This window comes from Pongo abelii, chromosome 17, assembly GCF_028885655.2.
Source record: "Pongo abelii isolate AG06213 chromosome 17, NHGRI_mPonAbe1-v2.0_pri, whole genome shotgun sequence".
In the NCBI taxonomy this organism is placed as follows: domain Eukaryota; kingdom Metazoa; phylum Chordata; class Mammalia; order Primates; family Hominidae; genus Pongo; species Pongo abelii.
Genome location: NC_072002.2, coordinates 32,028,957 through 32,056,143, shown reverse-complemented (window position 1 = coordinate 32,056,143; position 27,187 = coordinate 32,028,957). Strand labels below are relative to the sequence as shown.

Below are 27,187 nucleotides of genomic sequence, written 5' to 3'. Positions count from 1 at the left end.
GGCAACAAGAGCAAAACTCCGTCTAGAAAAAAAAAAAAAATTGAAAAATTAGCTGGGCATGGTGGTGTGCACCTTTAATCCCAGCTACTCGGGAGGCTGAGATGGGAGGGCCTCTTGAACCCAGGAGGTCAAGGCTACAGTGAGCCATGATTGTGCCACTGCACTCCAGCCTGAGCAACAGAAGGAGACCATGTCTAAAAATAAACAAATTAAACATTAAAAATTAGAATAATAATTTAAATAAAATTTCTTCATAACTGAACAAGTTCTTTATATTCTTATACCCAGGAAAAGGGAAATATTATGTGGAGTTTATGACCTAGACCAGAATAGATTACTAAAAAGTCTGAAATTCAGTTTCTTAAATCTAAATAAAGTTTTGTTACCCCAAGTCACAAAATGTCAAAAAGTTGCCTTTGGACTCTCACATTACCTTCCAGATTACATTATTTATTTATTTATTTATTTATTTATTTATTTAGAGACAGATTCTTGTTCTGTCACCCAGGCTGGAGTGCAGTGGTGCAATCTTGGCTCATTGCAACCTCGGCCTCCCAGGTTCAAGTGATTCTGGTGCCTTAGCCTCCTGAGTAGCTGGGACTACAGGTGTGTGCCACCATACCCAGCTGATTTATGTATTTTTAGTAGAGACAGAGTTTTACCATGATGGCCAGGCTGGTCTTGAAGTCCTGACCTCAAGTGATCTGCCCACCTCAGCCTCCCAAAGTGCTGGGATTACAGGCATAAGCCACTGCTCCTGGCCTACATTATTTTTAATGAGTAGAATAATGTAAAACTATAGGCAGCAGAGGCAGGTATCTTGCTCATTCATCGCTATCTCCTTGGCATCTTGCACATACATGGTATATAGTAGTCAATAAATATCTGCTGAACTAATACATGAAAAAAATGCTTCTAAATGTGATTACTTTCTCTTTTTTTCTCTTTTTAGAGACAGGGTCTCGCTCCGTTGCCCAGGCTGGAGTGCAGTGATGCAATCATAGCTCACTGCAGCCTCGAACTCCTGGACTCAAGCCTCAGGCCTTAGGCTCTTGAGGCTAGGACTACAGGCACACACCACTATGCCTCACCAATTTTTAAAAAGTTTTTATAGAGATGAGGTTTCACTATGTTGCCCAAGCTGGTTTCAAACTCTGAGCCTCAAGTAATTCCCCTGCCTTGGCCTCCCAAAGTGCTGGGATTACACGTGTGAGCCACCATGACTGGCCCTATTTGCTCTTAATGAATGGAAATAGCCCTATTAGACTATACTTATTTTATCATATTGTTTAGACAACTTTTTTTTCCCAGAATGTAAAGATAAGTTTTAGTTGCTAGGCATGCAAGCACAAATTCCATGATGAATTTGAATTGGTTAACTTTTGCTATATATAAAATGTCATAGAATGAAGGCTCGGGCCTGGGATGAACTCTGTGATGCAATTCATGCTCCTGAGCCTCCCCTGCAGGAAGTCAGTCTCCAACTGAGACCACATTTTTGCCTAGCATCCCCCCATCCTATCCTGCTCCCCAACAATAAATCACTTGAACGAGAAACTACTTCAGACTCTCTTTCTAAGAAACTTAAGAGAGCAGCTGCATACCCTCAAGGCAACATGTGTGCACGCTTGAACACGTGAAGGGGAGTACGTCTATATGCACATATGCGTGAATGTTCACTCAGTGGCTGCGGGGTGATGAGTGAGGCCAACAACACTTTTCCTTCCTCTCCCCTGGCCAGGTGGTGATCACAGCAGTCGAGGGAACATTTTGAAAGTGGAGAGGAGACGGGTCGAAGTGGACACAGGAGTCAGGAGTGACTTGTTCTAGTCCCACAGCAAGTCACTCTATGCACTGGAAAGGACTATACTGCATACTCTCCTAATACTCACGGTACTCGTTTCCCTCTCACTAACAAGTCCTCAAATGTTTTAAAAATACATCTCAGTGAAAAGGGAAAGGGTTGCTACTAATGGCCACAAACCACACCTCCTCTGCCCTTTCAGTTTCCCATTTACACCCATGATAGCACAGGAGATGGTCAGTGCCCCTGAACCCCCAGTTCTTCAGTACTACTGGGCACTGGCCTGATCTTGATTTGACTGACGTCTGTGGGGAGGACAAATAAAGCTTAGATGTTGTAACTCTATCTACAAAAACTATGTTTATGTTAAAAGGAAAGGAAAGAGTATTTTATATATATATAACATTACCTATGTAAATATGACTCAAACAGACGTACACACAGAGAAGCATAGAAAAAAGTCCAAAAAAGTATATACCAATATGTACATCAAAAGCCATAAGAAGCGTTACAGCTCTTTTAGAATTTGTCTAGCAGGCTTTCCGGTTTTTGCTGGAAAGACTCCCCACCACCACCACCACCACCACTGAGTCTTTAATGCTTTTTACAAAAGGATGTATTGTGTTTTTAACCAGAAAAGCAATGAAAGGTATTTTTATCGCATTTTTCAGAGCCATTGGGACACGAGGCCTGTTCTTCATATAATGAATCAAGTCCGTGCTGGGGTGTCCAGTGTGAGTATGATGTGAATTCAGGTTAGGGTATGGGCTCCTCTGCCTCCCAGGACAGCCTCTCTGTTTTCATGAGTGATCATACATCTCGGTTTGCCTGAGACCGTTTTGGTTTATGACTGTTTATGACTGTTGTCCTTTCATTCTCAAAGCGTCCCAGTTTGCATAATATGATATAGTCAATCTGTATTTTCATTTCACAGTTTTCACTTGTGAGAAGGATTTAAACTCTCCCACTCCACCACCCAGCGGTTTTTATAACAACATATCCACATCCACATAAGGCTTCCTCAGTGTATTCTACAACGACACATTAAAAAGTCTAAACAGTGTAAAACCTACCGGGCCTTCAAAAATTTCCTTCTCGTTAAATATGTAGTTGACTTTGGCATTGCCAGACAGCTTCTCAGCCTGCATCCAAAACCGGACCTGGCCTTTCTCCAAAATTTCAACTGCCAACTCTGATTTAACTGGGACAGCTATGAAAAGTAAAAATAGACACAGTAATTATATTGGTAACCAATTATATTGGTACTCATTTTCCAACAAGTGAAAAAAAAAAAAACAAAAACCACGCAATGGAAATGACAATGTAGCACCTGCTTCTTGCAAAGCCCAGAGGCAGTGAGAGTTGCAGGGAAAGGCTTAGATTAAAGACAGAGGGACTCGGCTCTGATGCTGGGACTGTCACTTAGAGCAAGTTGTTCATTCTCTTTGAATCATAGTTGTCTCAACTGTAAAAATAAGGAAGATGAACTCACCTCTAGGGGCACAGGGGCACTTGTAGCCAATATCTGTAACTTTCTACTGTGGCTTTTGGTTGGTGTTTTTTCTTTTTCTTTTTCTTTTTCTTTTTTTTGGCAACAGGTTCTCGCTCTGTTGCCCAGGCTGGAGTGCAGTGGCATGATCTCGGCTTACTGAAACCTCTGCCTCCTGGGTTCAGGCGATCCTCTCACCTCCGCCTCCTGAGTAGCTCACACAACAATCACGCACCACCACACTCGGCTAGTTTTTTTTTTTTTTTTCTCTTATTAGACAGAGACTCACTATGTTGCCCAGGCTGGTCTTGAACTCCTAACCTCAAGTGATCCTCCTTAGCCTCCCAAGGTGTTGGGATTACAGGTGTGAGCCACCTCATCTGGTTGGCATGTGCTGTATTTTAAATCAGAAGCTTCCTAAACTTATGTCAAATGTAAATTAATATTTCTTTGTATTTATTTTAAAACTACTCTTTTCAAGTTTCAAGGGATGATTTTCTTTGCATTATTCCATATTCACTACCAAGTTTGGTGTGATACATTCATTCCAATGCAGGACTGAGAGGGGGCTCAGATGTCATCTATTGAGGGGGTTTCAAGGTGGAGAGAAGGTGGGCTTTGGAGTCCCACCAAGATCTGGACCAGTTACTCTCCTCCTTTAGACCTTGTGTCCCTCACCTGCTAACATGAATGTGCTATGAAGAGTAAATGTAAGGCCGGGCATGGTGGCTCACACCTGTAATCCTAATACTTTGGGAGGCCGAGGGGGGCGGATCCCTTGAGGTCAGAAGTTCGAGACCAGCCTGGCCAACATGGTGAAACCCCGTCTCTACTAAAATTACAAAAATTAGCCAGGCATGGTGGTGGGTGCCTATATCCCAGCTACTCAGGAGGCTGAGGCAGGAGAATTGCTTGAACCTGGGAGGCGGAGGTTGCAGTGAGCCGAGATCGCGCCACTGCACTCCAGCCTGGGCAACAGAGTGAGACTCTGTCTCAAATAAATATATAAACAAACAAACAAACAAACAAATGTAAATATAGTAAGAGAACACATTAAGGTACTGTGAATAGTGGTCTGTGTTCAAGAAGGTTGGTTCTCTTCCTCCCCTCACTTTACTGATCTCTTTACAAAATCTAATGCTAGATGACAAGTTGGTGGGTGCAGCGCACCAGCATGGCACATGTATACATATGTAACTTACCTGCACATTGCGCACATGTACCATAAAACCTAAAGTATAATAATGATAATAATAATAATAATAATAAAAGAAAAAAAAAAAAAAAAAAAAAATCTCAACTGCACCGCAGGAGACAGTGGTAACACGTCTGGATGGTGGAGCTGAGAGCAGGGTCACTCCCTCTCTTCTGTCCCTCTCTTCTGTATTCCTCTTGGTCCTGGTTGTCCACACGGTGGTTTTCCAGTGTGAGCAGGATGTCTGAGTGCACCAGGGCAGCAAGGGCAGAGGCTAAGCTTCTCCCTTACAGGACGCTCATGCTTGCTACAAGTAAGTCTTGAGGAGAGTAGAAAGTACAATTTCTTCTAAAAATATCTGGAGACCTCATTCTAGGAAACTTACTATGTGAGTGAGGAGGTTACCTAAGAGGCCCAGAGTGGTGAGGGAGGAGGAGGAACAGGCCTCCTGGAAGCCTCCAGCTCCCCTAATGTTCACTGTCCTCCCTGAGTCCTGAGAACATTGTCTGGGGAACGCTGGCCACCTTGAATGTCCACAGTGGGCACGGAGCAAATGTGGCCGTGCCTACATAGAGATAGCCCACGTCATGGTCAGGGGAGCAGGCTCCAGAGGCAGACCACCTGGGTTTAACCAGCTGTTTGCAAATGATCTAGTTACTTAACCTCTCTGGGCCTCATGTTCTTCCCCTCTAAAATCAAATCACCACAATACCAACCCTTTTAAGGTTATTGTGGAATTCAAATAATATATCCTGCTTAAATATTCTATAAAGAGCCTGGCATATAACAAATGCTCTATTAATGTTAGCTGTTAATATTTTGTTATTTCTCTCCTCCTCTAGTTGCTTCTACAACACCCTAGAAACACCATTTTTTTTTTTTGAGATGGAGTCTCACTCTGTCGCCTAGGCAGTGGCATGATCTCGGCTCACTGCAACCTCCACCTCCCAGGTTCAAGAGATTCTTGTGCCTTAGCCTCCAGAGTAGCTGGGATTACAGGCGAGAGCCACCACACCTGGTTAATTTTTACAACCACTAATTTTAGAATATAATATGTTGACACCTAAGAGGACACACCAACATATCTATATTTATGTATACGTGCTTGTGTATGTCTCCTCACATACAGTACATGTATACAAGAAGGGTAACAACCGGTGTCTGCAAATGAAGGGCTATTATGTAGCATGCTGATAACACCAAAGTGTACCCTCCCCCCACACCCCCCAAAATACCTTGAATTCTTGGTGTATGGATATATATTCAAATAAGCTATCTTTCCACACTGCAATTTAGTATCAATACTGGCAAGATAGACTAAGTTGATTTCTATTTTTAGCTCTGTGCATTTCTATTTTTTCCATTTACTCAGCTCTAAATTTCCTTAGGCTCTTTTCTCTGGCAGTTAATGTGCCTCAGCGAAATACGTTATTTGTAGGTTTAAGGCACATATTTAGTGGTTTTCAAAATAATTTTGAAAACAGTTTAAAATAGGAGAATTTACTGTGCCAAAGGATAAAGGAATACTATACTCTTTATTACGTTCTCTAAGAAATAAGACCGTTTGAAACTTTACAAAATCTCAAGAAAACGACTTCATCAACATGCCAGCATTTACAAAGAGAAAGTGGGTATGAATCAAGAAATTGTATGTGCTACTTTGATCCTACCACCAGACCTCTGAAAATATTCACGTTGTGACCTCATTGGTCTGATAGTGGTAGGGGCAAGAAAAGAGCTGGAGCTTTAGTATTGAAAAATGTTGCTTCCTTGGGTTAACCAAAACACCCTTGGGTTGGGGGCTCTGATACTTGCATGTCAGAGTTTGTTATTTTGTGATTTTTATATTTATTTTTTGTGACAGATTCTCACTCTGTCACCCAGGCTGAAGTGCAGTAGCATGAACACGGCTCACTGCAGCCTGCAACTGTTGGGCTCAAGTGATCCTCCCGCCTCAGCCTCCTGAGGAGCTGCGGCCACATATGGCTAATTTTTGTATTTTTGTAGAGATAGGGTTTCACCATGTTCACCAGGCTGGTCTTGAACTCCTGGGCTCAAGTGATCCTCCCGCCTTGGCTTTCCTAAGTGCTGGGATTACAGGCATGAGCCACCTTGCCCAGCCGCCATGTCAGAGTTTTCATCACATTCTCAGGTTCTCTCTACCAAAATGCGACACTGGGTCTCTAATAAAAGGATACCTGAGTTTGCTGCTACCCTCTCTCGTAGCACCAATAATCAGAGTTCTTGGGTTTATGCAAGATAAAATATCTCAGTATAAATGATAACGACATCAGGCAATGCCTACTGCCTGGATTAATTCTCTCTCCAAGTCCATATGAACACTGAACTCCAGGGAGGCCTGGGCATCTTGTGCTCAAAAGTGACACCCCATCTTCTCTCATCTCCACCCTTTAAGCTGAATGTAAATGTTGTTTGGACTAGTTGTTGTCTAGACACTTAATCAATGTTTATTATCTGACTAGATTAGTAGCTGCTGCTGTTTCTGCCCATTTCTGTCAATGTTCGAAAGTAGAAAGTACAACCAACTTAGGTAGCTTGGAGACTTCTGCTCTGGGCAGCAGGTTCAGGGATCACTGGTCTGTTTCCATTAATGTTTATATTTTTCCTGAATAGTTCATGGATTCATCAATACCATATTTATTATCTCTTACAGCATTTATTTTATTTTAATTTATTTTTATTTTTTGAGATGGAGTCTTGCTCTGTCACCCAGGCTGGAGTGCAGTGGCACGATCTCGGCTCACTGCAACCTCCGCCTCCCGGGTTCAAGCGATACTCCTGCCTCAGCCTCCTGAGTAGCTAGGATTACAGGCGCCCGCCACCACACCCGGCTAATTTTTTGTATTTTTAGTAGAGATGGGGTTTCACTATGTTGGTCAGGCTGGTCTTGAACCCCTGACCTCATGATCCACCCACCTTGGCCTCTCAAGGTGCTGGGATTACAGGTGTGAGCCATCGCACCCCGCCCTCTTACAGCATTTCTATATGGGAGATGCTATAAACCATTGCGATAGCCATTCCTGGAAAAGAAACCAAGGCACAGAGAAATAAAAGTGAGCTGCCCAGGCGCACAGCTTCAGTCAAAAGTCCGGAACAAAGAGATTCCAGGCCAAACACTTGCAATACACTTCAGTACTTTCCATAAACTTTTTCAAAATTAACATTTGAAACCTCACTCATGATATTACTTTTCCAGTTTTATGGTGAATAAGCATACAGATGAGAAATGGCTTGCCTAATGCCACATGGTGGCATAGAGGGTTCTTCCCTAGAATTTAGAAGTCTGTGCCCTACAGTCACATCTCATGGGCACTCCACTCTGCTACTTTGCTGAACAAAGTTGGGTTAATTTTTGTTTTTAGAGATATGGACTCGTTCTGCTGCCCAGGGTGGAGTGCAGTAGCGTGATCATGGCTCACTGCAGCCTTGAACTCCTGGCCTCAAGTGATCCTCCCGCTCTGGCCTCCCAAAGTGCTGGGATTACAGGTGTGAACCACTGTGCCCAGCCAAAGTTGGTTTTGAGAACATTACAGCTGAGGCCAATATCATCAGCACTCAGCCTCACTATCAAACAAGTCACTCCTTGCAGATGTAAGAGAAGGTCTGCAATTCGTTCTAGAGCAGTGTGTGTGTGTTTTTAAATTACAGTCTCCACTGGGAATTTACTAAAAGTGAAGGATACTCTTCCTAGAAAAATGCACATATATAAATATACAAAGGCTGTTTGTCCATAGTCTGGAATAGGAATATAGTTTTCTGGATTCCTGAAACTCCTTTATTAGTGGAGGATTTATATTTTAAGTATTAAAATTTCTGATTTAAAAAGAATGAGTGTATACTATCACTTTCTACTTGTTTTCTCAAACTCCAGGGTGTAACTTTCTGGACGCTTCACTACCTTGGCCAGTGGGTACTAATGGCAAGAGATCCCCCTATCTGGCCAGTGGAACCTTCCGAGGGTCATTTCCGACTTCCTTCTCTTCTCTTAGTGTCAAGTGTGGAATTTAATCTTTTATGTAGAAGGTGCTTTATTGAAGGGTGGTACATAGTTCAGAGGGATTCTTTTTCTGACGAAGGCACGTTTGCCCAATTTTCCAGGAGTTGAAAATGGTAGGCACTGTCTTTATATTGTCTTTATTTAGAGGTATGATTCTTCTTTTAAGTGCCAGTCTTACTTAGGAAAAGATTAGTTTGCATAAAGACATATGAGTGAATATATCCAGAAAATATATATGTAATTCCAACATATGTGGGCAAAAAGTGAAGAACTTAATTACTCAGATGTTACACCTGTGTAGCCTGACACTTCGCCATGTAATGGAGCATGGGATATATTTTCTATGTTAGTATCCTTGGTATCTCTGGAGAACAACGGCAAAGGAAAAGGCATCACTTCTAGAAAGCACATCTGTAGCTACTGATGTGTGTTCCATTATATGTTCTCAAGAGTCTCTCTCTTAATCCCATCAGAGCTGTCACCTGATCTATTCCAGAAGTTGCTGCCTAGTAAGACTGCTAAAATCTGTGAATGTACTGTGGATACTTACTTGGGAACTTGTGGTCATGGCTGAGAGCAAGTAAACGTTTCAATTCTGTAGGGGGAAAAAGAAAGCAGTTAAACCTTAAACTACTAAAAGTCAGTTAAGAATAATTGAGAAATCAAAGCAACATTCGACGTGTGAATGCACTGATTTTAAACTTACCTTCCTCATCTATTAAGTAGCTTGATGCTATTCCATCAGTGTCTGTTACATCGCAAGAGTAGATACCCAAGTCATCCATCCCAAGGTCTTTGAAGGTCATTTTTGTCCTTCGGAACAAAATATTTTTCTTAGAAATGAGGCTACGTGGGATCTGTGGGCCTGTGTTTCCCCTGAATCTGGGCATTTGTGTATGCTACTCCTTTCATCTGGACACCTCCTCTCATCTTGCTGAGCTACAGCCTGCGTGTTCTTGGTGTCTCAGGTTCAATGTCATTTACTCTGGGAGGACTTTTCTTACCTCCTTCCAGGGGGTGATGGTGACGGGAGAGTGGAACTGGCACAAATCCCACATGCCCAAGCTATGTTGCTTATCAGTGCATATCCTGCAGAAAAATATCCAGCTGATCAGTCCCTGCTGGGAGCCAGACACTTCCCCCGCCAAGGGCAGAACCTGCTGTTGGTAACTCTGGGTGCCTCTCCTATGCCATCTTCTGCTCTTCCCTTTTCTGAACTTATTATAAGCATCTTGAGCTCAAAGCATCTGTATTCTCCGCACTGTGTAATCCCTGTGCCTTCAGAGACAGGAACTGCTTTGTTTACTGCGTCATCCCCAGCACCCAGTACCTTGTCTGGCACATAATATGTGTAATAAGTAAATGAATGGCTCAGTGGGCGAGTTCATTGTGTTTTCTAACTTTGGCAAGCTATATTGCTAGGCAGTGTCTAAGATCAACCAAACATTGAAATGTTAAGTGTACAAACTGGGAGAAAAATTTGTCATTCAATTATCTTTTCTTGGGGCAAATGTGTTTTATGTCAAGAAATTTACAGCATAGTGGCAGAAAAGCATCTTTTAATTATATTCGGTATTTCCTTGTCATTCTACAACAAAATTGCTAGTTTTTTCTTTGTTTCTGAGATATACTGGGCTTCATTGTAATAGAAAAAAGTACGTTTTGTAAAAGTACTTCATTGTAATAGACAAAAATACCGTGCTTTATCAAATATTTTGCTTTATCATATCAATCCAATGTGGCTGACACTATGAAAATATAAAGCTTGGTAAGCTTTTGCTATAAAGCAAAGTAAAAAGAACACTCAAAATCTTGGCGCTGAAAGGAAACTATAGATCATACAATTCCTCCATTCTCCCCATCCTCATTTTATAGAAAAAGGAATCCAAGGTTTATGGAAGTTAAATAGCTGCCCAAGGTTATATAGCCAGCTCCTGGTAGAGATGGGCCTAGAGCTCGTCCATCTTATACTTCCACATAGAGCTTTCTTTCCATGTACTATTGTGTCACTCATGAGTGATGATCAAAAAAGCAGAAGAGATTATCCTCAATCCATTTCATTTGCCATAACTTGAACCAGCAAGTTCTTCCTAGCCCCCTATAAGTATCCTCATTGTTACTTTAAGATTTCAAAATTTCATAGATAATGAGAATCATTATTAAAGCTGATCTTTATGTCAATTGAATGTTTCTAATAGCATAAATGAGATAATAAATAAGAAAGCACTTTAAATGGAATAATGTAAAAAGTATTTCATAAGAGTTGTTAGTATTCATTTTATTAGAGTCAGGGACTCACTATGTTGCCCAGGCTGCTCTTGAACCCCTAGGCTCAAGTGATCTTTCTGCCTCAGCCTCCTGAGTTGCTAGGATTTCAGGTGTGAGCCAATGAGCCAGTCTAGGATGTTCTTTTTTTTTTTTTGAGACAGAGTCTGGCACTGTCACCCAGGCTGGAGTGTGGTGGCGTGATCTCGGCTCACTGCAAGCTCCGCCTCCTGGGTTCACGCCATTCTCCTGCCTCAGCCTCCCAAGTAGCTGGGACTACAGGTGCCCACCACCACGCCCGGCTAATTTTTTTTGTATTTTTAGCAGAGACGGGGTTTCACCATGTTAGCCAGGATGGTTTCGATCTCCTGACCTCGTGATCCACCTGCCTCGGCCTCCCAAAGTGCTGGGATTAGAGGCGTGAGCCACCGTGCCTGGCCTAGGATGATTATTTTTAAGGTTTAAGTTGGTTATTATTTTCTACAATACCAGATATAAAATATAAGTGACTTCATCCTCTTATTCCAAGCAATTTAAGTGGAAATCAAAGAGCTCGCCTCATTCTCCTACAGTGAAAAGGAAACCCATGATTGTGATTGACATAGTCCTTACTTGTTGCCCTTGCTTTCGACTTCTAATCGTGGAGAGTCCTCAGTGGATACATAATCTTTGGACCAGGAGAACTCGGACTTTGGAGTCATCTTATCACATTCGAAGTTCAATGAAATGACTCCATCATCATCCACATTTACAACAACCTCTTTGGTTCCTACAAGATCAAAAAGAAGGCACTGATACTTCGTCGAGGAAAGCAACCAAGTAAGAATTTGTTACCTTGAGATTCTTTACTTTAACCCTAAAGTAGGGCCCTGAGCCTAGGTCAGGGAAAAGCTTCACTACTCATGCGGATGGACAGTCCTACTCCACAATTCAACTTTTATGCCGTAACACGAAATTAGATGGTTGCACCACATTTCTTAGGTAGAGTCAACACCATGGACAGTATTGTTTGTGATGTGACTGATGGTACAGTTATGGGAGTGGATTGATTGCAATAAAGAGACAAGGCAGCTTTGGGAAAAGGGAAAGTCAATTGATTTTTATCAGACCCTAATTCATGACTTTTGTTTCAATAATATCCACATGCAATCAGTCATCAGGAAAGGGTAGAGATAAAGAACTCGAAAGGAAATTGAATGGGAGAAAGTAGAGAGACTAAGAATCGCCTATATTCACATACTCAAAGTCTTTAAGTCATTTAAGAGCAGAGAAATATATGGATGCCTGCTCTGTGGATCACATAACCATAAATCAATTTAAAGATGGCCCTCTAGATTAGAGTGATAGCAACTGAGAAATGACTATTATTGAACTGCATGGAAATTTAAATGGAAATGAGTTTCAAGAGATTCAGCTCTTTCAGGAAGATTGGTTTTTGGATTAAAAAAAAAATTCAGTTAGTGTTTTGAGTTATTCTATTTTTGAGAGTTATAATAAATTGCACCTGCACCTAATAGAGAATTTAAGGAGAATTTGTACAGCATATGAAACATTCACATCTATGCCTAAATCCAGTTGAAAGGAGTAAAATGCTCTACTCAGATTTATACTCATTCAATTGCCAGTCTAAACTTGGTTTGTTTCAGTACATTAGGAAAGATATATTTAAAATATATTATATTTAATCCCAGAAAAGTGCAGCTGTATTTTTTAAAAAAGCATTAAAAAACCTTCCAAAAGGATTGAATGTTTTCTGTCTGGATTGTATTATAAGAGGCCAACATCCTGGCCTACTGTCCGATAAAACTTGTTAGTGGAAAAAAATTGCAAACGTTTTCCCAAGGGAAGGCCAAGAGGAAACCGGTGCCCAAATGGTGCCTGGCAGGATAATCTTGGTTCCTGAGCCTGATAGTTGATCTAACTTGTGTCCGTACAGATGGCAGTGTATGTTTCAACTATAAACTTCCAAAAAGTGATTGTTAGCACATACAAAGCTTAGAGAAGACTGGTACTAGAAAATTTTTTTAAATTCCTTTTTCTTAAACAAAGGGCGACTTTCATATTTGGTTACATAGATAAACTGAAATAATAATCAATTAAAGGCTTAAGTATTCCTTAAGTTAATTGTCTGCCATACGTTACTTTTAAAGGGCTATACGTATTCCATTGTAAGTTGCAGCCCACATTTTATTTCTATTCCTGACAACACATGACTAATCCTCACACTCTATTTTCGTATAATAAACGTTGAACAGATGCTCTTATTAAAACTTAAGAAAAAGCTAACACTGAAGAGTGTTGAGGTTTAGACTGTATTATAATATACAATTTGTATGACTGAGTCACAGAAAGAATGTAAACAGAAATTTTTGTATATCTGTATTGTTACGGAGAGAAAAGAAGTGAGGTAATCTCGCTTTTTGCATAATCTCTATTTTGGAAGCATGACAGATTGCTCATATTAATCATTCATTGTTCTATCTGTAATCCCTTTTTAAAAGGAAGTGAATCATCCATATGCTTGTTGTTTATTACATTAGAAGTATGACAAGTTTACAACAAAAATATTGCTTAGGTTAAGAATCTTGATTGTGAAAGATTTGACTTTTCTGAAAACAAAATAGCCACAAAACAGAAAGAATATGAACAATTTAATCAGCTTCACCATTCTCTCAATGCTGTAGATAACTTTTGTACTGTAACACCTCACCCATTTGGAACATTGCCCAAAACCAAGAAATAAGGAAAATAAGCCTCTGATACCAGTTCTGATGTGACAAAGTCCACACACTAGTATGCTGCACACTCACCAGGGAATTGGAATCTTTTTTTTTTTTTTTTTTTTTTGAGACAGGGTCTCACTCTGTCATCCAGGCTGGAGTACAGTGGTGTGATCTTGCCTCGCTGTGGCCTTGGCCTCCCACGTCATCCTCCCACCTCTGCCTCCCACCTCTGCCTCCCAAGTGATCCAAGGGGTCACAGGTGCATGGCACCACACCTGGCCAATGTTTTTGCATTTTTTGTAGGGACAGGCTTTCGCCATGTTGGCCAGGCTGGTCTCAAACTCCTGAGCTCAAGTGATCCACCCGCCTTGGCCTCCCAAAGTGCTGGGATTACAGACATGAGCCACCGTGCCCAGCCTTGGAGTCTTTTTATACTTTGATTGAGATAATTCTAACAAGCCTACTTGGTTGGTTTCCCTCAGTAGATTAAAAAAAGAGAGGGAGGTAAGAAGCTACTATGAGCAGGAGCATTGAGAATAAAGAAAATGACAGCAAGAGAAGAGGGAGAAAAACTAAAAAGTAGGCACGAAAACATTATTTACTATAGGGGTAGATAGCTTCTCCACCCAATAACAACATTGCTGTATCACAACACTGTATTAAAGAAAGGTGACACTTATGGCTCTGAGTCACAGAAAAAGGTAAATAAGATTCAGTATACTGCATCCAAGAAGGATGAAAATCACTTATTAAATTGCATAATTTATTTTAAAAGGATTTTCATCAGAAAGTCTTAAATGGAATTTTAAAGTATTCATGCTTTAGCGGTAAACCCTCAGGCGAATGGAACAAATGGTCATCTAAAACAATAATTTGTTCAGGTTTTTGAATGGCCAAATTTGGTCCCAAACCCACGAAACTTGGAGAATAAGAAAATCCTGGCCAGGCATGGTGGCTCATGCCTGTAATCACAGCACTTTGGGAGGCCGAGGCAGGGGGATCACTTGAGGCCAGGACTTCAAAACCAGCCTGGCCAACAAGGTGAAACCCTGTCTCTATTAAAAATATAAAAATTAGCCAGGCGTGGTGGCGCATGTCTGTAATCCCAGCTACTTGGGAGGCTGAGGCACAAGAATCACTTGGACCTGAGAGATGGAGGTTGCAGTGAGCTGAGATCGCACCACTGCAGTCCAGCCTGGGCAACAGAGCAAGACTCTGTCTCAAAAAAAAAAAGAAAGAAAATCCTGTTTAGTTTTTGTCTCAATTGCCTCAGTTACTGAGCAAAGAATATAGAGCTGAATCACTGAAGTACATTGGTCCTTCATATCTATGGGTGCTGCAACCGTGGATTCAACCAACTGTGGATCTAAAATACTTGGGGAAAAAACAATAAAAGTAACAACACATCAATAAAAACAATGCAAATTAAAAAACAATACAGTATCCCAACTCTTTACATAGCATTTACATCATATTAGGTATTGTAAGTGAGCTAGAGATGATTTAAAGTATAAAGGAGGATGTCTGTAGGCTATATGCATATGCTATGCCATTTTATAAAGGGTCTTAAGTGTTCCTGGATTTTGGTATCCACAGGGGGTCCTGGAACTGATCCCCCAGGATAAAGAGGGATAACTGTATTATGAAAAATAAACTTTATAAAGCATTTCAAGATCTTTTGTGAAAATATGAAATGAAACAAAGATGTTGCTTATTTGCCTTTTTAAATAAAAGATGTTATTTTTAGGTTCCAAGCCACATCTGTGTTTCAACTTCAACCTATGAGTCGCACATCATTACCTTATAGTTGAGTTGTAACATAAGAAATGGGATCATGTATACTTTTAGAAAAGAATGTGGAAATTTTTTCAAAGTCTTACATTAAAAATTGTAATTTAAAATTAGGTAATTGGCTGGGCTCACTGGCTCACGCCTGTAATCCCAGCACTTTGGGAGGCCAAGGTAGGAGGATGGCTTGAGCCCAGGAGTTTGAGACCAGCCTGGGCAACAAAATGAGACTCTGTATCTACAAAAAAAATTTAAATTAGTGGGATGTGGTGGCTGACACCTGTAGCACCAGCTACTAGGGAAGCTGAGGTAGGAGGATCACTTGAGCCTGGGAGATGGAGGCTGTGGTGAGCAATGATCATGCCACTGCACTCCAGCCTGGGTGACAAAATGAGACCCTGTCGCAAAACAAAAACAGACAAACAAACTTAAGTAATTGCTAGGAGAGAGCCAAACAGGTAAGGATTAGCTGTAATATCAATCAGTATCTAAGAGTTTCCCTTATCTGTGAAGCTTTTCTTGATTAATTATGTCAAATCAGTATATCATAAGCAATATCTGTAGTGGGTAGAAAAGAGAGGCATGAACATTTCTTCAATTTATGCACACATAATTGTGGGTGATACTGGTGGATTTATTAAATAAATGAACAATAAAGGAAACAAATAAAAACTATTAAAACTATATTTGGCACTTAAGGTTTAAAAATTTCTTTTTTTTTTTTTTTTTGAGATGGAGTCTCACTCTGTTGCCCAGGCTGGAATGCAGTGGCACGATCTCGGCTCACTGCAACCTCTGCCTCCTGGGTTCAAGTGATTCTCCTGCCTCAGCCTCCCGAGTGGGTGGGACTACAGGCGTGTGTCACCACGCTGGGCTAATTTTTTATATTTTTAGTAGAGAGGGGGTTTCACCGCGTTAGCCAGGATGGTCTCAATCTCCTGATCTCATGATCCGCCCACCTCGACCTCCCAAAGTGCTGGGATTACAGGCATGAGCCACCACACCCAGCCAGGTTTAAAAATTAAAACTGGATAAGAGGATTATTTGATTGGATTTTCATTTTTCAAAAAGTTGCACTGGTTGTTTAGTTTATTGAGAATAGGGTTAAATTCCACAAATGTCTTTTATATTTCCCTTACATATTTACACATGCCAGGGACTGGATTGAGATTTAAAAAAAAACCAGCTTTAAAAGATAAATGCCAGTTTAAGATTATGACATTTATTTTATTGGAACCTGTCTTGTTAAAGCTAAAGTATAACACCAATATTTTGATAAAGAGGCAAGAGGAAGCAAAATTACCAATGAAACCGCCTTTGCAAAATTATGACATAGTTGACTTCGTCTTGTTTCTGACCTCCAAGCTGCCCTTGGTCATTCCTGAGCATAGGCTAAGCTAACTTTGGGAGAAGGTTAGTTTATAGTTTAACTTGAAAGCAAGAATGATAATAGTCCTCTCTGTTCAGGGGCTGAAACCACTAATGAGAGGTTACAAGACAGGTGTAGTTTCTATTATCCCTTACTGCTTAGATGTTATGTGGCCAGAGGTCACAAGATCTGTGAGCTTCCCAGTTGCTCCTATAGATAACATCAGTATTGTAGAACCTAAGATTGTTTTCTTTTAGATGTTTTTAAGACTGACCCCACCCAGACTCCTGACTTGTGACTCAATTTACTTTCCCATTATAGGCATCTTGGTCTTCTAAGTCACTCTTAAAAAAATGCCCTTACTCAAAGAACCTCTGAGCCTTCAGGGAGACTGATTTGACTGATAACTCTAGGTCTCTCGCTTCAGCTGGCCTCAGGTCAATTAAACTCTCAACTGCAATGCTGCAGTCGCAGTGGATTGATTTTGTCTATGCCGTGGGAAGGGAGAACCTAATGGGCGATTACACTAACAAAGAAAATATTCTAGTGGCAGTGGGTTTCCTACTTAATTTTATACTCAGAATTTGAAGCTGGATCTCCTCCTTGACAAATTTGATGAGGAATTAAAGAATTATTTAAATAAGGGTCCTGTACATAGTAGACAAAAAATTCTATTGCAATTTAACAAAAGATACATGATACTCAAATGGATGATTCTTTTTATAGATGCCCTAGCAAAACCAAAGCCAATGTATTAACCTATAAAGCAATGACAGCATTTTTTTTTTTTCGAGATAGAGTCTTGCTCTGTCACCCAGGCTGGAGTGCAGTGGCGTGATCTCAGCTCACTGCAACCTCCACCTCCTGGGTTCAAGCAATTCTGCCTCAATCTCCCAAGCAGCTGGGATTACAGGTGCGGACCACCACGCCCAGCTAATTTTTGTATTTTTAGTAAAACAGGGTTTCACCATGTTAGCCAGGCTGATCTTGAACTCCTGACCTTGTGATCCATCTGCCTCAGCCTCCCATAGTGCTGGGATAATAGGCGTGAGGCACTGCGCCCGGGCAATGACAGCATTTCAGAATTTCTAACATGCCCCAGGCTAACCCACCAGATAGTGCCTTGTGGAGATTAACTTGGTACAATATCACAAAAAAAGTCTGAGAGAAAAGTCTGCCTATAATGTCGTCCTCAAATTTTCCTTTTTCTTTTTCCTTTTTTTTTTTTTTTCCGAGATGGAGTCTTGCTCTGTTGCCCAGGCTAGAGTGCAGTGATGTGATCTTGGCTCACTGTGATATCTGCCTCCCAGGTTCAAGTGATTCTCCTGCCTTATCCTCCTGAGAAGCTGGGATTACAGATGCCCGCCACACGCCCAGATAATTTTTTTGTATTTTTAGTAGAGATGGGGTTTCACCATGTTGGCCAGGCTGGTCTCGAACCCCTGACCTCAGGTAATCCGCCCGCCTTGGCCTCCCAAAGTGCTGGGATTACAGGCGTGAATCACCGTACCTAGCCAAATTTTCTCTTTAGAATATCCCACAACTTAGCTGAGGTTTTCCAGAGCTGAGCTCCTATCAATTAATTAATGGTTGAACTCTGAGAAATGCCTAAAGAGGCATATTCTCTCAAGTTGATTGAGGGATGTGGTTCTGATAATTAATGGGCAGGAAGCAAGTTTGATGTTCTGCTATCAAAGTAAAGCGGTCCTTGTGGGTATTCTTATCCAGATGAGAAGCCATCCCACTTTCCCACAAAGTTGGGCTGGAAAAGTGGACCAAAATTTGGCATAACTTAGATTTTCTCAGAAACAACCTTTTAACCTGTTCATGAATGTGAAGAACTTAATTAAGATCTCAGGAGGTTTAGGTATAGAACATGAGACAGTTGTTGTTGTTGTCTAAAAAGGATTTAAGAAGAGTTGTCACTAGTTAGCTCCTCAACCTAAGCGAATCCTTAATACAGACACAGAGATAACTGATTTTAACAGATCTCATTTTACATTATTATTATTTTTTCTTTCCTATTCTTTTCTAATAGAGACAGGTCCCACTATGTTGCTCAGGGTGGTCTCCAACTCCTGGGCTCAAGTGATTCTCCTAACTGGACTCCCAAAGTGTTGGGATTACAGGGCCAAGACAGCATTCCAATGGTCCCTCCAAGGCTTGCCCAGAACTCCTGGTATCCTAATGGGTTCAAGTGTGGCTCAGGACTAAAATGAACTATTTGGAAATTAACTCATTTCATCCCACTTTTCTTTCTCCTCCCCATAAAAAATGATAATAAAGGATAAAATTTAAAAGCTTAAATAAAATCACAGTAAACTGTTCACCTTCCTATACATTTTGTAATCTGATATGATAATTCTTTCTCATATAAAGCGCTTTACATGAGCATGAATATATCACTTTCACAAGCTTTAATTATTTGCTCTCCATGCTGTGGGTGTGCGTGGGTGTGTGTGTGTGTGTGTGTGTGTGGTGATGTTTAAAAAACTGAAGAGTGGGACAGAATAGAAGCAGAGGAAAGTGAGTTAATGTAATCGGTCACGTGTAGTACTAAGCTGCCCTGGGTTTCAGACAAGGACTGGCGGCTGACCATTCAGCCTCATGCCCACATTGGAGCCTCCACCAGACATTTCTTTCCCAGCTCACCCATCATAACCAGGGCAGGCAGTACAAGACGACTGGGGTGAAGTGCACACACTGAGGCTTCAAGACAGCGTCACACTCACTGGCAAACATGCTAGTCATTCATTATTTTTTCATTTAATAAATTAGCTACTATATACCTGGTACTATGTTAGACTCTCAGCACATGTACAGAAAAGACACAGTTCCTATTTTGAGGAGCTATGGTCTAATGTACAGTTCACAAGTCTGTTTTCACACTGGAATTACCCAAATTGCTAAGTAAACGAACAAACAGCAATAAGCCTATGTTCAGGTACCCAGTCTAAGAGATTCTTTTTTTTTTTTTAGAATATCTGATCTTCTGTCATCATCCCATCAGCCCTAAAGATCCTGATTTAATTGGTCTGGAGTTGAGTCCAGATAGCAGTATTTTCAAAACATTCCTCATATGATTCTAATGTACAGGCAAGGTTGAAAACTACGGTCCTAGCAGATGAAAGAGATCAGTTAGCAAGCAAATACAAGTGCAGTTTTCCTTTTTTAATTTTCTTTCTTTCTTTCTTTTTTGAGATGGAGTCTCTCACTGTGGCCTGGGATGGAGTGCAATGGCACAATCTCGGCTCACTGCAACCTCTGCCTCCTGGGTTCACGCGATTTTCCTGCCTCAGCCTCCTGAGTAGCTAGGATTACAGGCGCACACCACCACACCCCGCTAATTTTTTTGTATTTTTAGTAGAGACGGGGTTTCACCATCTTCGCCAGGCTGGTCTTGAACTCCTGACCTCGTGATCCACCCGCCTCGGCCTCCCAAAGTGTTGGGATTACAGGCATGAGCCACTGTACCTGGCCAGGTGCAGTTCTCTAAATGAGCCAGCCGAGCTCATCTTTTAAAGTTAGTCTGGCTTCCTGCTTTAGAATCCTTCACTTCATGACTCCACCACTTGGCCACTGAGCACACATTTGCCTTCTCATTCCTGCCAGACTCTGGAACCAACCAGTGTTTAGACACTGGGATTGTAACGAGCTCTTGCTTAGTAGGTTATCAACTCAATCTCAACTCATCATTCCTTCTGGTAATGCTCTCTCCTAACCTGCCTTGCTCCTTGTGACCAAGCTAACATCTATATTCCAGTTTTTGTTTGGGACCCAGCCCATCACCTGATTCTCCTGCCCACTGCTCGGTTTCTCTGGTAAGAATACCTGCGGTCTGTACTGCCAGCTATGGTCCCCTCCAGATCACCTGCCAGGCTTTGGCAGGTCTCTCTCTTGTCTTCCATCTAATCTGGCTCCCCTGGCCTTCACCTCCACCCCAGGCCTGATGCAATCAGCCTCAGCTACTGTTTTTAAAATATCTAATATCAAGGAGAGACCATCCTTTTTTATGTGCCAACTCATCTGCATTAAGTATGTTTTACTCCATTCTTTTATAGGCTTCTTTAGCTAATGGATTTCTTGGTAAAGCATGACACACTTGGTCCATTATCTGGATTCTTACTCCCAGCACAATTAGACAAGAATACATCCACTTGCAACATATTCTTTGACTTCAAAGGGAGACCAGTGATCCTATCAACCCCAGAAGATTAAGTTAACTTTTAAAGTGGAATTCAAATTACACTTGAAGTATCTTGTCAGATGTATTTGTGGTTTGCTATTACGAGATAAGCTTTGTTTTCTAACTGAAATTTTAATAATGCATCCCCCATAAAAGTTGTTCTTCTGAAATAGCAATCCAAGTTTCACATGCCAAATCTGGAAGTTGATAACATGCTCCTCTGCCATGTATTCTAACATAAAATAAATAAAGTGAGTAAAAGTAATATGTTGATATCTTATAGAATGAATACAAAATTTTAGGCTACATATAAAGCTTTTATAGGGACTTATAAAACCTTGCTACCTAGTTTATAGCCTATTCGGCTATAAGAAATCTTTTATGAACACCTCTCCTAGCTCTCAACATCCTATGCTGTAAATACTGTCTTTTCCATTAGATTGCAAACCCATTGTGCAGTGATGATGTCATATTATTCCTGGGGCCCAAACGGCACCTGACACACAGTAGGAGCTCAAGAAATACATGTGGCAATAATGAGTGTGTGTCTACTACATATAAAACAGGCTCAGATGTCACGGGATTTTGGTGCTCTTTCACAGGAAAGCATTTGCACTTTGTGTATCCAGGGTTCTTCTCTAGGCTGCGAGCCAGTGGTTTGTCCATGGGTTAACAGGGGGCTGCTTAGCGTATCAGTGTTGCAGCTGTCTGCAGTTCGAGTCTGGGAATGGAATGGCATGCAAATGACTTTTGATTCCTTAATCCAAGTCAGTGAAACAAAAGTCTCACCCAGGAGGTCACCAGCAGATCCTTTTCTGGTGGCAAAATTTCCCTAGTGATGGCTCTGTTAATGTCATGCCCATCACCTGCCTTTCTGAGGCTACAGATGAGAAAATAGGAAATTGATTTAAGCTCTTTTAACAATCATATTTGGAACTCAGGGCTTCCAGGGTGCTTTTGATGTAGCCCTGACTAGATTGAGAGTTTACTTGTGTAGCAATCTATGTTGTTTTGAGAGCAAACTCTGCCCTTGGGTCCTTGGAGATGTCCATTTGGCACCTCTACTATCCACATAATTGTCAGCTGAAGGGTTTGATTTCTATAGGAATATGTGTTCTGGCGTCTTTGTGTGTTACCTTTTACCTGGTGTATACATTCCTAGCATTTTTCTGTTTTCTCATGAAGTTTTGCAAAGGTTATTTATACGCAGTGTGGTACTTCTTACAGACACCTACCACGCTTTTGTCTAAGAAGGCCACTTTTGTCAGACCCATGTCCAGAGAGTAGTTCTAAGACTAGCTGAAAACAGATTATGAAGAAATAGGATGAAAGGGAAAGATATTTTCTCAAAGGGTTCATTTTATATTCTTTTCAAGTAACATGCAGTGAAAGTAGTTTTCTATATTTACATTCTTTTCTCATCAGAAAAATAAATATTACATTCTGTATCTGTTCTTTGTTTATCTCAGCCTGAAAATAGGGACAGATTAAAGCAAAAGTGCTTGTACTGTAATGCCTAACCTTGTTTTTTTACTAACCCTTTTTTAAAATTTTCCCTTTTTGTCTCTTTAATTACCTAGCCTTGTTTCCCATATGAATAGACTTTCCCTTAGCTGGGAAAGCCGGATGAACTCTATCTGGCCCCTTGATTTACGAGACATTAAGGGCTCCTTACCCAACCCCCTTCCTCAAGGAGTTAACCTGTGTAAGCAGATCCTCACCACTTCAAAGGAGCCCAATTAACTGATAAGGTACTGGAACAAACAATGTATGAAGTTCCCAGGATTTTGCTAAAAAAGATAACAACATAAAGCCTTGAGTCTGTGTCCAGCATAGCATCCATATCTAACTCTTATGAAAGATTTAGAGCTTAAATGCAATAATTCTACAGAAATAAAAACATGCAAGAATCAAAAAACAAATGGTTACAGATAAATAAACAATTTAAAAGACAAATGGTTACAAAAAAAGCAACCTGGTTCCGTAACCATTTGTTTTTTGATTCTTGCATGTTTTTACTTCTCTAGAATTATTGCATTTAAGTTCCCCTCCCCTTCCTTAACCAAGGTATAAAAGTAAATCAAGCCCCTTCCTCGGGGCCGAGAGAATTCTGGAGCGTCAAGCCCTCTCTTGGCCGCCAGCTTAAACAAAGGACTCTTAATTTGTCTCAAAGTGTGGTGTTTTCTCTAACTCGCTTGCGTATAACAGTACTAGAATGAATATAAATTTAATATAATTGGGTGATTTTAAAAACTTGTACAGGCCGGGCATGGTGGCTCATGCCTGTAATCCCAGCACTTTGGGAGGCCGAGGTGGGCGGATCATGAGGTCAGGAGATCAAGACCATCCTGGCCAACATAGTGAAACCCCATCTCTACTAAAAATACAAAAAGTAGCCGGGCATGGTGGTGCATGCCTGTAATCCCAGTTACTTGGGAGGCGGAGGCAGGAGAATCCCTTGAACCAGGGAGTTGGAGGTTGCAGTGAGCCGAGATTGCACCACAGCACTCTAGCCTGGCGACAGAGTGAGACTCCGTCTCAAAATAAATAAATAAAAAAATAATAATAAAATAAAATCTTGTACAAATTTACAGGGCATATATGCAATTCCATTACATGCCCAGATGGCATAGTGGTTAAGTCATGACTTTTAGCATATCCATCACCCCCCAATAATGCACATGGTACCCAGTAAGTAATTTTTCATCATCCACACCACCTTCAGCCCTCACCCTTCCGAGTCTTCAAAGTGATGTACTTTATCATCTCTCATTTCCAGTGCTGTTTTTTGTTTTTGTTTTTGTTTTGTTTTTTGAGACAGGGTCTCACTCTGTCGCCCATGCTAGAATGCAGTGGTGAAAACACAGCTCCCTGCAGTCTTGACCTCCTAGGCGCAAGTGATCCTCCCACCTCAGCCTCCCAAGTAGCTGGGACTACAGGCACTCACCACCACATCTAGCTAATTTAAAAATTTTGTAGAGGTGGGGTTCTGCCAAGTTGCCCAGGCTGCTCTCGAACTCCTAGGTTCCTCCTGCCACAGCTGCCCAAAGTGTTGGGATTACAGACGTGAGCCACAGTGCCTGGCCTCCGGTGCTTTCCTTTATGTAACTTTAATGAACTGAAATATATGATAGCTTTGAAAAATAATACAGGTTAAATGATAAAAGAAATTATTATGTAATGATCTGAAACTCGTTGGACAATGAACACAGTAAACTTTGTTCTCGTAAGACATGGCAAGTCTGTCTTCTCTAGTAATCACGGCATCCTTGAAACTGGGGAATGAGGGCTGCCTCGAATCTATAAACCATTCAGTTGGGACCACTGTTAGTTTAGCCCAGGGGTCAGCAAACTATGGCCCGTGGGCTAAATCTGGCCCATTACCTTTTTGCAAGGGCTGCAAGCTAAGAATTGTTTTTATATTTTTAAATAGTTGAAAAAATTAAAGAAGATTACTATTTCAAAACACAGGAAAATTATACAAGATTGAAATTTTATAATGCATATAACGCATCACATTATATAATACATATAATGTGCATGATAAAGTTTTATTAGAACACAGCCATGCTTATTAGTTTATGTATCCTCAATGGCTTCTTTTGTGTCATGGCAGGGTTAAGAAGTTGTCACAGACACCACAGGGCTGTTGAGTGATAAATATTATCTGGCCCTCCACAGAAAAAGTTTGCTGACCTCTGGTTTAAACATAATAGCTACAATTACATAAAACCTACTTTTGTTTAAGGATTGTGCCCACTAACTGGGCTGTTCTAGCTTCCCCTATGATTGGGAAAATATTCTTAGGAGACTTAATGGCCAGGGTGTCATAGGAATAACATTCCAGGAATGAATGCTTGGAACAGTTGGTCCAGGAAGCTTAACTTGATCAAGAACTTCTGTGTTTTTAGGTATGCATCACAACAGCCCCTAGACCACATCAAACCTTGCTCAACCCTGTCCCAAGGTGCCTGTGATGGAACCAATGACTGTCATGTTCTAAGATCATTACTTATCAATTATATTCAGAAAGCACATGTTGATTATTTTGAAAATTAGAGGAAAGCACAGAAAGGCCGAACCTTAGTTCAGTATCTTACACAGATAGGATTAGTTTTAATGAAAAGGTGAAAGCCCACCTGGACGGGTCTCTGCCACAACAGGGCCAGCAAGGTCAGACGGCTTCCCAACTCCCGCCTGGTTTATGGCTCGAACACGGAACACGTAGCTGACGCCCTCCTTGAGGCCTCGAACCTGATAGAAGCAGGTGTAGAAGCAATGGGTGTTTGATGAAGCAGTGGCTGTTGTATGTCATTTAAACAGATGGGGCTCTTCCTCTGTAGTAATGATTTAGTGACCTAGCACCAGGGATACAAGACTTGTGGTCTAGTCTTGATTCTGTCAAACACTAAGCAGGTGACTGTAGCTGTAGATGGTCTTCTCTCTGGACCATCTGTAGATAGAGAGGAGTTTCCAATATCCATTCTCACTCTGATGTTTCTCCTTTTTAGTTAATTTAGTGGCCACCAACATCAGAAACAGAGACTAGTGTATGTAGGTGTCACATGCATTAGCCAGTGTATTCTTCGGTCAAAAGGACAAAATACAAAGTGCTCATTATAGCATATATGTCGCTTTTCCCCCCAATCCTTTTGAGACATTCCATGAATAATTTCAGATGAAATTCTTGGCAAAAGAGGAGAATTAAAAGCATGAATCACGAACACTTTCCATTTGTTTAAAAGCATGTTAAACTACCAGAACCAAAACAAACAATAATTGTTCCTGTAAATTTAATATAGCTATTTCTTACTAAATAGACATGAAATTAACACAATTGTGAGTTTGAATAATTTGTGAATAATCAAAGCGTACTAAAATTCTAAATCCTCAAGTTTTTAATAATCAAGATGTGTGCTGAGAATCCACTACATATGTGCCACTAAGCTAGAGTTACAAAGAGCTGTAAAAAAAAAAAAGCATTTATAATTTATTTTTGTATGACAGTCCCACTTCATGTATATATACACACACACATACATATATACACACACACATCTATGTGTGTATATGTGTATGTATATATATGTGTGTGTGTGTGTGTGTGTGTGTGTATATATATATATACACATATGTATTTTTGAGACAGAGTTTCACTCTGTTGCTCAGGCTGGAGTACAGTGGCACGATCTCAGCTCACTGTAGCCTGGACCTCCTGGGATCAAGCGATCCTCCTGCCTCAGCCTCTTGACTAGTTGGGACCACAGACATGTGCCGGCACACCAGGCTAACTAAAAACAATTTTTTTTATAGATACGGGATTTCACCATGTTGCCCAGGCTGGTCTCAAACTCCTGGGCTCAAGCAATTCTCCCACCTCAGCCTCCCACAGTGTTGGGATTACAGGAGTGAGCCACCATGCCTGGTTTCCTACTTAATTTTTTGTAACTTTCTTTGGGTTTTGAACAATCTCATTACTATTATCAATACTGTTAATGTTTTATGAACATTTTTATTTTAAAAACATGTGACTTTTAAAAGCTATGTTATGTTTTAAGAAGGAATTTATTACACAGAGGGCATAATTTTTCTCCAAGATGTGATAGAGACCAATATCCAAAATGTGATTTAAATCAAACAATGTTAGAATAAAGTTATTCAATTATGTGAAGTGTTTGTGACCATGTATTTAAATGAGGTACGTATTAAATTGTTAGGTTTTTAATCTAACTAATTGTATTTGTTTACAGCAGAATGTCACTATTTATGTAGTAATAGCCTTCACTGGCACTAACGGATTTTTGAAATGGATTTTATTCTGTAAATGAACTTTAACTTAGTTATAGGTTAAATGCATAGAGTCTGACATATTTAAATTCTATGTTTAGAAATAATGCCAGGAAACTGGATTTCCAGAAGGACACAGAAACATTTCCATGTAATAAAAATAGAGTAATCGCCAGGTACCTGACACATCTGCACCTGCCACCTAGGTGATGATGTATGGCTGTGAGTCAGATTTCTGCAACATGCACAGGAAGTCTGTTCACATTCCAGTGTCTGGTCCCTGGGGTGACAGGGGCACTCTCCGCTCTTCCATCACCACAGGGGCAATGACCACTGGCCTCAACAGCACCACAAATATGTAATCGAGATCATCGATGCAGATCTACTTTCCCTTTTTTTTTTTTGAGACAGAGTCTCACTCTGTTGCCCAGGCTGGAGTGCAGTGGTGCAATTACAGCTCACTGCAGCTTCCGCCTCCCTGGTTCAAGCAATCCTCCCATCTCAGCCTCCTGAGTAGCTGGGAATACAGGCACATGCCACCGTGGCCAGCTAATTATTATTTT

General features: G+C 40.8%; 1 protein-coding gene and 1 non-coding gene across 8 annotated transcripts in view; one reads left to right on the top strand and one right to left on the bottom strand.

Annotated features, from left to right (window-relative positions):
* Positions 1-27,187, bottom strand: part of MYOM1 (myomesin 1) — a 181,994-nt gene that overhangs the window by 24,346 nt on the left and 130,461 nt on the right. For all 7 annotated transcript variants that reach the window (XM_024235866.3, XM_063716983.1, XM_054537694.2 and 4 more), the window contains 5 exons: positions 24,977-25,091; positions 11,384-11,540; positions 9,213-9,319; positions 9,057-9,101; positions 2,878-3,014 (listed from right to left, as the gene is read on the bottom strand). In XM_024235866.3, coding sequence (XP_024091634.3) covers positions 2,878-3,014; positions 9,057-9,101; positions 9,213-9,319; positions 11,384-11,540; positions 24,977-25,091 — 561 coding nt within the window. The remainder of the gene's footprint in view (positions 1-2,877; positions 3,015-9,056; positions 9,102-9,212; positions 9,320-11,383; positions 11,541-24,976; positions 25,092-27,187) is intronic.
* LOC112129986 (U7 small nuclear RNA) lies at positions 2,308-2,369 on the top strand. Its single transcript, XR_002912310.2, has one exon. It is a non-coding gene; the product is annotated as a U7 small nuclear RNA (small nuclear RNA).